This window comes from Callospermophilus lateralis, chromosome 7, assembly GCF_048772815.1.
Source record: "Callospermophilus lateralis isolate mCalLat2 chromosome 7, mCalLat2.hap1, whole genome shotgun sequence".
NCBI classification, from domain to species: Eukaryota; Metazoa; Chordata; class Mammalia; order Rodentia; family Sciuridae; genus Callospermophilus; species Callospermophilus lateralis.
In genome coordinates, this window is record NC_135311.1 from 13,339,298 (window position 1) to 13,351,685 (window position 12,388).

Consider the following 12,388-nt stretch of genomic DNA (forward strand, 5'->3'; position numbering starts at 1 on the left):
GCTTCTAACACTCAACACTCCAAATTTTTACAGGGCCCACTTGCTACCCTTGTTCATTCCTGTCCCATGCATGATATGCACGGGACTACCCAGGTTCTTTCTCAAGCAAAACTGCCTGCTTAGGCAGGAAAGTACGGCTGTTCTTGCCCCCTCCTGCTATGCAAATACTCTGCCACCACTGAACACCTGGCGCCCCTCACCTCAAATCCCTTTTCATGCTATTCTTTTTGCCTTGCTGCCTACCCCTACTGCATTATTATTTTCATACTGAAGATTGAACCTAGGGGCACTTTTCCACTGAGCTATATTCCCAGCCCTTTTTATTTTTTATATTGAGAAAAGGTCTTGCTAGGTTGCTTGCAATCCTCCTGCCTCAGTCTTCCAAATCACTGGGATTACAGACTTGTACCACCACACCTGGCTCCTACCCAATTATTTTTGTTCCTCATACTGAATTCCATTATTTTGGGAGGGAGTGGGAGTACTGGGGAATTAACCCAGGAGTATGTTACCACTGAGCTATATCCCCCAGTCCTCTTTATTTTTTGTGACAAAAAAATTGGTTGAACACATTTGGTTAAAGTCTCACTAGATTGCTGAAGCTGGCCTCAAATTCATGATCCTCCTGCCTCAGCCTCCTGAGTTTCTGTGATTACAGGCACACACCACTGTGCCTGGCCTGAATTCTCTTCTAACTTCACATCTTCAAAGAAGACTGCTGGGTTTATATTATTTGATTCTGGGGACCCAGTCTCACTGAGTAGTCATGAGGGTAACTTCTCACATTGCTGTAGCCTTTACTATTTAAAAATATTTAAACATTTGCTCCTGGAACAAGTATTATCTGGGAACAAGTATTATTAGTCCCATTCCATATATGAGTAATCTCAAGTTCTATATCAGTGACTTATCCAACACCAGCCAGTTAATAAGGTGCTAAACTCTAGCTCAAATTCAGATCCATCAGCTCCTGCTTCAGGACTCTCTCTATTATAAGAGTCCTCCCTGACTTGACCCTCTCAACTATTATTGCTACTATTAAACACCTGTTTTGTGTTGATGTAGTTAGTTGATCTTATTTTTGCACCTTCCTGTTCTCATTGCCACATGCTTTTGTGTGTGTGTATGTGGTACTGGGAGATTGAACCCAGGACCTGGGGCATACAGACAAGCGCTCTACTACACATGCACCTGCCAAGTGTTTCCTGTGAATGAGGCACCACAGGAGTAGGGACAGAATGTCTTTTCTCTGATAGTCCCTTGGAATCCAGGATTGGGTTCTGCCAACCAAAGGAACTATGCTTGGGGGTGAGGGTAGCCACCATTGATGCAGATCTTTGCCACCTTTAAGCACACTGCAGACCTTGTAGAGGGTGGATGTGAACAGAAAGGTGATAATAACTAACAGCAGCTGCCATTTGTTGAGCACTTACCAAGTGCTAGGCATTATGCTAGTTCTTTATTTACATTATTTAATCCTTACAACACATTTCTAAGGGAGGTATTATTACTGGCAAATGAATAAAACTAATTCTTAGAGACATGGAGCCAAGGCACAACCCACATCTGTCTGACTCCAAAAGGAGTACATAAATAGCAGAATTCAATTTATATTTTAGAAACTTAATAAACCCTCACTCTTTAAAAGTCCAACCTACTCTTGATTCTTCCTTTCCCAGCAAATAAAATTCAGGGAGAGGAAAGCAAGGCAGGTTATACCTCAATGTAATCACACATAGACTTACACACACACACACACACACACACACACACACACAAACACACACAAACAATCATTCATGCTTATCACTGCCACCCTCAAGTTCCTAGCCAGGGTGAGGGCTATGAGGGGTGGGGGTCAATTTCCCCAGGACCAGAGTCCTCCCCTTCCCTGGTGCTAAATAAAAGTGAATAAATACTAAATAAATACAACTTGGGCCCAGGGCCCATCCTGCCTTCCCTCTCCCTCCCATGACCTGCAGGGCTGAGGGAGCAGTTTAGATAGGGGACTGTCTCCTAGTCCCTTCCATCCACCAACTCATCACTGCCTCCCAGGGCAGGAAACCAGGGCAGGGCCAGCCTGCACATTAGGGCAGAGAGGAGAAGCAGGTTCACCCCCATAGCCCCTTCCCACTGTGTCTTAGCAAGAGGCAGCTGCAGAAGCCCTCTCATTCTTCCAGCTGAGTCTGAGGCCCCGGTGCCCAGAGTGGGCAGCCGGGATGGTGAGGTTATTTCCTGCCTGCCCAGGAGCGCCGCCGAAGGATCTCCAGAATCTGTGCCCGGCGATGTAGCCAGTCCTGGGGAGGGGGGCGCGGTGTTGAAGGGGCTGGCCGGGGCACGAAGAAGCTGTATCGGAGGCGTGCATTCTGTGGGTTGCCAGCCACCAGAACTTGCAGCATCAAGGGCTGGGTCAGTGGCCCATGGCCTGACAGTGTCTCTGAGGCTGCAGTGGCCCCACTGTATCGCAAGCTGACTGCCCCAGGCAATACCACATCTGTGGGGGAGGGCATCAGTGTGTATTCACCATTGAGGGCATAGGAGCCATCTGGGAGCTTCAGGGCCAGGTAGATGCTCCGAAGGCCGGGGGCTCCCTGCTGCCGGACAAGGATATGGGTGGCCCCTGCAGGGATAGTGACCACATTGTTGTATCCGTACCTGTGTGGAGAAAAGAGATAGGGAGCTCAGCATTTTCTAATTTTTCTCAGTCTTCTGAGGTGTGTTTGTCTGATTGTATGTGAGTAGAAGGTCATCTCCTCAAACCTACATGAACTGTCGCAGATCAGATCTACATGCAAATGTTCCCTCCTAACCATATACCTGGACAGGAACACCCACTACTCTTTTTTTTTTTCGGGGGGGATGGATTGAATCCAGGGATGCTCTACTACTGAGCTATATCCTTTTTAATTTTTATTTTGAGGCATGGGCTTGCTAAATTGCTGAGGCTCGCCTTAAACTTGCCATGTCCCTGCCTCAGCTCCCTAAGTAGATGGATTACAGGTAGATGCCTCCACATTCAGCTATACCCACTACTCTCTTATTCAGGTGCCTCCTAGTGCCCCCCTATACATACTTTCTGATGCCTGTCCAGTTCCTACTCTCCAACCTAGACTCAATTTATAGTCACTCCCAAGGAAGTCATCCTTGATGCCCATAAGGGCTCTCACAGCACCCTGTTCCACTCTCTGAGGAACATGTGAGTCATGGCATCATAACTGCCTACTCATCGGTCTCCCCACTAGACTGCAGAAAGGGTGTTGAGTTCACTTCTGTATCCCCAGAACAGCATCCATAAAGGTAGAGGGCAAAAAACAAATGGTGAAGGAACCTGAATTTTCTGAAAGAGCCTGACAGCTTGCTGCAGCTGGAACCATCCCCACCGCACACCATGCACTTGTCAAACTTCTTTTTGGAACCAATGATGCGGTCACAGCCAGCGTGGATGCAGCGCCCCTGGACACAGACTGAGGAGCTATCTGGGGAACAAGGGGTTCCGTCTACTACCTGAAGAAAAGAGAAGGAACAATGCAATGGGTTCTTCCTAAGTGAGAAGAGGTTGATAAGCCAAATACAACCCAGGTCCCAAAAGGGAAGAGGTGTCAGAAAAGCTGGGAGAGGTAGGGGATGTGAATGGTATGTAGGATGAGTCCCAGCCACTGTACGGGATGATAATCATAACAGCTGATATAAAAGCCACCATTTTCAGAGCTCTGACTATGAGTCAGGCAGTGTGCTAAATTAAATGCTCTACAAGCATGAACACAAGCAGGGCTCTTTGGTGCACACTTGGAATCCCAGCAACTCGGGCAGCTGAGGCATGGAGGATCACAAGTTCAAGGCCAGCCTGGGAAACTCAATGAAACCCTGTCTCAAAATAAATAATAAAAATTGCTAGAGATGTAGCTCAGTGGAAGAGCACACCTGGGTTTCATCCCCAGTACTACAAAAGTTTCAAAAAGAAAAAAATATATATAAATCTCAAATCAAATTTCACAACTATTATTTGAGGTTTTTAGATATGGAACATTAAGGTTTATAAAGAGCAAATAACTTGCCTAAAATTTACAGATATGGCAAGCAAAGGAACTAAGACCCCTAATTTTTGGTCTGTCAAAGACCCACTCACAACTCCTGAATCTGATGGTACTGTCTTCTTATGGACACTAGAGGGCAGCCAAACTGCAGGAATTCTCCACAGTGGGCAAAGAGAGGGAGCCAAATACTACTAGGGTTTGTTTCTCTTTCACTTTCAACCCATTGATGGCCCTATCACACTGAGGGAGTGCAGGAACATCAGGCACTTCCAGAAGCCTGTCCATTGAAGGACTGGCTTCCATTAGTCTAATGAAGCCACCACTGTAATTTGACAGAGGAACCCATAGAAAGGAGGGTTGAAGAGTTGCCCCAAAGATCCCACACTTCCATTCTCACCAAATGCAGAAAGACGAAAGAGAGAGGGAAAGAAGCAGGGAAATGGGGACCGCCTAGAGCAGCCATCTGCAAATTGTTTTCTCAATACCCTTGGACAGATAAGTCTGAGTAGACCCATGGGCTGGCATGGTGTGGCTATGCCAGCGATGGTGCAATTTTGGAAAATCTTTGCCATCAGAATGCAGAAGGATCACTGGGGAATATGTGAACATGAACAGGGCGTAGGGGTGCCTGTCCCTTACCCGTGGGTCCAGCACATAGTAGTAGCCCAGTGCCTGGGCTTGGCAGGTAAGTTTGCATTGGTCCCGCGGCGCCACACCTGTGTAGCGAGGGACCCAGTCCATGGGTCCTGGGAAGCTCTTGAAGAGGTCAGTGCGGTGGTTGTAGGCAGCACACTGCTCTTCACGGAAGGTCAATGCTATGGGGTGAAATGGACAGTCAGATCCTCTCCCTCCTCACATTATCCCCAAAACTCCTCTACCAGCACCTCCCTCCACCCTCACCCCCTGTACCAGGTATTGAACCCAGGAGCTCTTAACCACTGAGCCACATCCCCAGTCTTTTTATTTTTTGAGTTAGGATCTCACTAAGTTGCTTAGAGCCTTACTAAGTTGCTGAGACTGGCTTTGAACTCATGATCTCCCTGCCTCAGCCTCCCAAGCTGCTGGGATTGAAAGTGTGTGTCACCATGCCTGATGGTTCCACTTAGCACTTTAAAATGCATGGCACTTCTTTTCCCCATAGACTGGGAGGGGTAGTTCCTTCAGTGCAAAGTCACTTCCCCAAGCAGCCGGGGCAATCAACACCTCTTGGGACAGTCCTTCCTACTCTTTACCATCCTTTCCCAAGAGCTCCCATCCCTCCCATGCCTCACCTGAGCCAGTTGGGCAGTTTTCAGTGTTGCAGGAGCGGAAGCGGGTGCGGCGGCCCTCACAGTACTTGCCACCATTCCGGGGGACAGGCCTCGTGCAGTCCCGGTAAGAGAACTGGACACCACCCCCACAGCTCCGAGAGCAGTCACCCCAAGGGCCCCAGGGACCCCAACCACCAGCCTGCGGAACCTAAAGAAGGACAGAATGGAAAGATAGGATAAGGATACTCTCTTATGGACTGAGGGCTAGTCCCCACTCGCCCAGGTCCTTTATCCAACTCCTGCCCTAGAGTCTCACATTGAAGTCCTTGAGTTGGTCCGTATGGAGGCAGCGGCCACCCATGCAAGCCTGTGAAGGCCCACAGGGGGTGCCATCGGCCCAGGGTGAGTGCTTGGTCTGGCACATAGCGTGGCCATTGAGGTGGCCAGAGCACCAGAGGGCAGCACAGGGTGGTGGCAGCTGGGGACAATGGTGTGAGTCAGGACCGAAGGTCAGCTGGCACTGGCGATCAGCATCATAGTCCTTGCCAGGAAAAGTCACAGGCAGGTTCAGTGGAGCCTCTGGCTTGTCTAAGAGACAGTGTCCTGGAAAGGGGGTTGAGGCACAAAGTCAGCAAGGGACTGAGAAGAGAATTCAGGATTGCCAGCTGAAAGCTTATTCTCCCTGGGTTGAGGGATCCTAGCGGGGAAAAAAAAATCCTAGGGCTGAAAGAGGCTTTAAATTGCAGCTATGCCTGTAATCCCATAGCTGACGTAGGAATATCACAAATTTGAGGCCAGCCTCAGCAATTCAGTGAAGCTGTAAGCAATTTAGTGAGACCCTGTTTCAAAATAAAAAATAAAAAGCACTAGAGGGCAGGGGTTATAGCTCAGTTGGTAGAGCATTTGCCTTGCATGTGTAAGGAACTGGGTTCGATCCTCAGCACTACATAAAAACAAATAAATAATTTTTTTTAAAAAAAAGCACTACTGGGTTCAATCCCCAGTACTAAAAAATAAAATAAATAGCAATTAAGCTTTATTGAATGCTTATTATCCAATGAGCATTATCTAAATGCTTGACCAGCACTATCACATTTAATCATGGCAAATACCTATAAGGTAGTCACCATTATTATACCATTTTATACATTAGATACAAACATGGAGAAGTGAAGGGACTTACAGTCTTGCATCTGCATACAACTAAAGAAGAAGGATAGGATAGAAATCTAAAGCACAGTTATTCCACTATTTTTTTTGGTAGTGAGGATTGAACCCAGGAGACCTTTACCTCTGAGCCACATTTATCCTGAGGCTGGCCTCAAACTTGTGATCCTCCTGTCTCAGCCTTCCTAGTAGCTGGGATTACTGGCATAAGCCACCATGCCCAGCTTCCCACCTGTTCTTAACTACCATGGGATTCTAGAGTCTGCTTCTTATCAACCAACCTCGGCCTAGTGACAGTCAGCCTGCTGTTCTGGAACATTTCATTCAGAGACAAGGTAATCACTTCCTTCAACAACTAGCCCATTCCAGTGTAGGACAGTTCTAGCCCTTAAGTCAGGTTCCAATTCCATTGATCCAAAATTTGCCTTCTCTAGTTGTGCTATTTATTCTCAAAGGAAGTAGGAACCACACAAAGATAGCAGCACTTCTCACCCCATTCCACACTGCAGAGGAAGTACAGGGGAGTCAATGTGGCCTATGGGAAATATAGTGGAAGTGAGAGTCCAGTGGGGGCAGAAATTGAATCCTACACAGGGAAAGATGAGTGTCACTTCTTACCATATCCATTGTCCAGGAATTCAGTGATGAAGCTGGCACTGCAGGGGGACCAGGGCTCCTCAGGATCCACATGAGCCATCACAGGAGCCATGACATGGCGGGAGGTGCTCCCATGCCCATTCGAACTGACACATTGCTTGGAGTTGTCATGGAGCATGCTGAAGACATGGCCTGTAAGGGCAGAAGTGCTGCTAGTTACTAACGGTTCCCTGTGCCCTCAGGGAGCTCCATTATTAATCTGGTTGCAGCTGTGGACAATCAGATCCATTTCCTAACCAATCCTGCCCCCAACCCTTTCTGGTGCTCTAAGAGCTCCTCAACGTGGAACCACCACTGCTCCATCTCCCCTTCTCCAAAGGAAAGACCCTTCCCTACTCATTTTTCATTCTAGCCAACATTCCCAATCCTGAACCTCCCTTCCCTCACTTACACCCCTCTAAACATACATACATACATACACTCACATAGCACTTTATAGCAAGTTTCCATATACTATCTTATTTGAATAGGAAAATCTATTCGCCTACATCCAGAGCTGAACCTAGGCCTGGGAGGAGGAAGGAACACCTTAGGACTCTTGTTTGTACTCCCATGAGCTCACTGTCCCCTTAGTTAGGGGGATACTGCTCCCCAGATACTGCTGCTATCCATCCCAGGTGCCCCATGGCACCACTCCCACCTTACCTAGTTCATGAGCAGCAGTGAAGGCTGACTGGAGTCCATCATCCTCCACAACAGCACAGCTCCGAGCAGGGTCACACACAGTACCCACATCAGCCATACCCAGAGTGTCACAAGTGGAGACTCCACACAGGTCCTGTGGAGAGGGATCATAGAAGATGCAAGGGAGGTGAAGACACTTGGATCTGTTGGGCTGGATCCCAGATTAGTGGAGACCTGAGCACTGGGTACTCAGTACTGTCAAGTCCCAGATAGCCACACATGGCCGCCTGGCCAGGGTCAGGCATCCCGCTGTCCCACTCCGGGAGCACTTTCCAACACCATCTATTTAGAGGTGCTTCTTGGTGTTTTTGGCACCTGGCCTGTGGAGCTGAGTGGAGCCTCACCTGGCGGGTGAACAGAATGGCTGTATCGAAGTGGTCAGGGTCTGAGTCGTCAGGGGTGTTGAGGCCACGCTGCCAGGCACAGAAGCTTCGTAGGGTCTGGGCAGCACTTGGCCCCACTTGGGGCCCCTCTTCACCGGACCCCAGAATTACTAGCCGAGTCACCACCAAACTGACAGGGTTGCGGATGCTTGGGTGCTTGAAGGCCTTGGCTGCTGCGGCCATAACTGTCAACAGGTAGCGCTTTATCCCTGCACCATGAAAGGCTGCCATCTTGTCATCTGCCACCACCAGGGTCTCTACAAATCTACTCAGTGAAGCAAAGCGCTGTAGAGAAAAAAGGGAGAGGAGGATCCTGAATCCTCTCAGACCCATGAATCACTCCCCTCCATCACTTTCTGGGTCTGAAACTCAGCACAGCCCGTTGGGCCCCACATACCCCATTGATTCCTGACGGGTCTGGGCTGGGCCTTCTCCTCATCCCAAATTCTAGGGCTTTTGGGGTAATGCTGAGGACCCAGCTATTGGTTCTGAGAAGGAAAGAAGGGGATGCCATGTCCTGGAACTGTGGGCCCCAGAAGTGAAAAGCAACTGGAATGCCTCCAGGAGGTGTTTTGGGGTACCCAGGCCTGAGTGTGGCTGGGGCCTGTGGGACTAGGGCTAGAGGGCTGGGCTGCAACGTGTCTGCCCTGTGTGGTTGGAGGAACAATTCAGTCAGCAGCTAGGGCCAGGGCCAGATCTCAGCGTGGCGGGTGTGGAGGGAGCGTCTGGTCTGGATTAAAGCTAGAGAGGGAGGAGGAAGGAAGGGGAGAAGGGGGAGACAGGAGTGGGAGGGAGGAAAGGATGGAGCCTCAGGCAGCCTCAGTCAGTCCACAGTGTGGGAAGGGGATTGACCAGAGGAGGTATTGGGATGCCTTTCCTCCCCTGCCCACTCTTGTCCTAGTTTGCAGTTTGCCAGAACAAATTTCAAGGCAGCATCAGAAGCCAGAGGCCAATCCCTTGGGACTCAAACCTCACTCCTTTAGCTGAGTGTGGGGGTGAAAAATCACTGAGGCAGAGAAAAGAGCCAAGGCCATGGGGGCTGTTAGGAGAGCTTTATTGCTGGGGACTGTGCCAGTAGGAGATGCCAAAGCCAAGCAGGGGTATGGGGGTGGGATAAGGGAAAGCAGCCATTCCCAGCCTAGAGTATCTGACCCACCTCCAGGAATACTTGGAGTGGATCAGTGGTCTGGCTAGGAGAAGGGTTGGGTGGGGGGGGGGGGAGAGAGAGAGAGAGAGAGAGAGAGAGAGAGAGAGAGAGAGAGAGAGAGAACCCTTCCCAAGACAGGAGGCCAGTGGAGAGAGGAAAGGCAGACAGACAGAAGGAAGGGAAGCAGCATGGCCAGAAGTAGAAGTGGGTGGCGAGAGGGTGAATAGGGGTCAGTAGGACAGACATGGAGGAAGGACACTGCAGGACACAGACTCCAGGGTTGCCTACCTTGGCTCTTCGGGGGCTGGGGCTGGGGCTCCCAGGAGGAGCCTTGACGTTGCACATGGGACCCTGGCTGCTGTCAGGACTCTTCCGGCGCAGGATGTGAGCCCCAGGTCCCCCGGCAGAGTTAACGGTGCCTCCCTCCAGAGGCTGGAGGTGGAGCTCAGCCCCCTGGTACTGCAACACTCCTAATAGCGCTCCCCCGTCCCAATGCAGAGATGCCACCGACTCTGGATCTCCATTGATGGTGCCAGTCAGGTAGGTGCCGGGCTCTGCCCCATCCAGCAGTTCAGGTGCCTGGCCCAGGTACTGCACTGTCAGCCCCTCAACCTGCACACCAGGGTCCTGCTCCAACTCCAGTAGCAGTGTCTCCCCAAAAGCCAGCAAGCGGTACAACAATCTGGCGGGGGCCCCTGAACCAGGCAGAACGCTGCCGTTAAGCTTCTCAGGAAACACGATCTCCTCCTCCCGGGGGAGGGGGCTGGCCGGCCAGGCTGAGGGCAGGAGGGAGGCCAGCAGCAGCAGCAGCAGCCACAGCAGCCCAGAGAGGGGCACAGTGGGGAGCAGCAGGCGGGGTTGGATTCCCCACAGCCAGCACCCCGCCAAGCCCCTCCCGGGATGTGAGCTGGTCCGGGACATGGCACGGGCGCTGCAGCTGGGAGGAACTGAGGCCATCTGGAGCATGAAGTCCTCCACACTCTAGCTGTGGAAAGCTCCTCTCTAAAGCCTGGGGGCTAGGATTCGTGCCAAGGTCAGAGGCAGTTTTCAGAGGGGCTGAGGACCTTCGGAAGAGATGGAGAAAACTTAACCCTTAGACTCAGGAGAGGTGCCCAGGGGTCTGGTTCCTCCAAACTGCCCTCCTGTGCCTTCCTCTCCTGGATCTCTGTCTTTCCCTGCCAGTGTCTTCCGCGGCTTCTCTGGCCTCTCCTTCTGTACAACTTTGTCTGGCTTCGCCTTCGGCCTGCCCTGTCTCTCTCTCCTTTCCTTCCGCTGTGCCTTTGTCTCTCTCCTCCTGTCTCTCTCGTGTCTAAGTGTCTATGGGTCTCCCTGTGGGTTCTCCCCAGTCTTTCTCCCCGCCGGCTCTTTTAACCATCTAGAGCTTCTGTGATTGGCTGAGCTGTAAGCCACTCAGCCGGGAGCTCTGTCAGTGGGACACAGACTTTGCTTCCCAAAATTCTAATTTTTGTTTTCCTTAAAAAAAAAAAAAAAAAAAAAAAAATGGGACTTGCCCAGGGGAGGGGAATCTCTAGCAGCCGGATGGATTATAGGAACTGAGCCAGCTGATGACATAGCCTTTTCCCAAACCCCACACTCAGCCCTTAGCTGTCTCTTTCCCTTTTTGGTGGGACAGAGCCCCAAGGGAGGTAGGGAGCCAGGGAAAGGGCCTAGATAACACGCACAGATAGAATCATACCCTGGGAGAATTCCCGCTCCTACTGTCTGACCTGGCTGACTTCCCCTTTCCCAAGGCTCCCTCAATGCTGCCCTCTGCCCTCACAGGCCGATTGCCAGGGCTAAGGGGACTGAGCGGGCTCTCTGGGGGGGAGAGGGTGGGGAACAGACAAGGAAGCAGACAATGAAGAACAAAGAAAGGAGGTACCTTGACATAGTTCAGGATGGGACCAAACAGCTGGAGAGAGCAGAGGGGGCAGAAAGATGGGGGAGGCAGCGAGCCAGCAATCAGGGAGCTTACTGTCCAAAGATAGGATGATTCTGCTAGAATGGACATATATAAAAGAGGCAGACAACACTGCAGGGAGGGTAATAACTTTTTTTTTTTTTTTTTCCTATAGAAAGAGGATCCAGAATGGCACCTTATTTATCCTCTCCTTCAGGTTCCCCCTTCCTGAGTTACCCCCACAAAGCCCGGAACAGCTATTCCACCTCCACTCCCCAGGATCCCCCCCTGCTTCCTGACTCCCCATTTCCCTGGCCCAGCTCCCAGCAGCTTCCCCCAGGCTCTTGGCCCGGCTCCTACCCACTCCCAACTACCCTAACCCCTCCCCAGCCTCAAGTTGGCAAGCCCCCAGTATAGGCAAGACTTGCTCTCTCAAGAACTCAGAATTACCCAGTGTCAACCTGAGGAAATCCCCAACCTGGCTCCCTTCTCTATCCCCACCTTGCCCTGAAAAGCCAATAGTTCCTGGAATATCTAGTAATCTTTGATTTCTCATTCTCCATGGGGATGGGGAAAGAGTGGAGTAGGTCTGGGGTGAGGAGAGAGGCTGGGGAGAAGGGGTGGTGTTGGAGAAAGGAAGCAAATGATTCCTTTTCTTCTGGATTGGAGGTGACTCAGAAGAGGGGTCTTAAGGTGAATTCTCAAGGCAAGGAAGTAAAGGGTTCAGAAGTAGGGGCAATTTCTGCTCAACCAACCCTACAGCCACTTGTTTCCCCAGGAAATCCCCAGGAAGGAGAGTGCAGTCAGCAGTCCCTTCCTTTTTCCAGAGGGGAATCACCTCCCCCTGCCCCCATTCCCTTAATCACTTTCTGCCATGTCACCTCCTGTCCCCCACATCATATCCGCCATAATACTTCATCTCCTCCTCCCTTCCTGCCCAGGTCACTAATACCTGCCCTGGTGCCTATCACTTCCTATATCACCCACCCCATGGTAACTACAAGACCCATCTTTTGACCCACCACAAGCCCTGACCCTCCCTGGTCTTATGGGAGGGAAGGGGCTGGGGCTAGAGGAATTAGACAAGGGATGGGAGGCTAGAAGGGGCAGGGGCAAGAGGAGCTATCACCAGAGGACTCCTGCTGCTCCTTTCCATCCCCCCTCTG

General features: G+C 50.9%; 1 protein-coding gene across 2 annotated transcripts; it reads right to left on the reverse strand.

The window, feature by feature from the left end:
- Window positions 1–1,446: 1,446 nt before the first annotated feature.
- Window positions 1,447–10,650, reverse strand: Adamts4 (ADAM metallopeptidase with thrombospondin type 1 motif 4). 2 transcript variants are annotated; one of them, XM_076862720.1, is made up of 9 exons: window positions 9,611–10,650; window positions 8,137–8,460; window positions 7,754–7,886; window positions 7,070–7,240; window positions 5,601–5,887; window positions 5,306–5,492; window positions 4,674–4,849; window positions 3,329–3,504; window positions 1,447–2,655 (listed from the first exon to the last, which is right to left on the reverse strand). In XM_076862720.1, the coding sequence occupies exons 1-9, from the start codon at window positions 10,286–10,288 to the stop codon at window positions 2,229–2,231; spliced, it is 2,559 nt and encodes an 852-aa protein (XP_076718835.1). In that variant the 5' UTR covers window positions 10,289–10,650; the 3' UTR covers window positions 1,447–2,228. The 2 variants fall into 2 exon arrangements, with proteins under 2 accessions (XP_076718835.1, XP_076718836.1); XM_076862721.1 differs by lacking the exon at window positions 3,329–3,504 and having other exon boundaries at window positions 2,430–2,655.
- Between the last annotated feature and the right edge of the window lie 1,738 nt (window positions 10,651–12,388).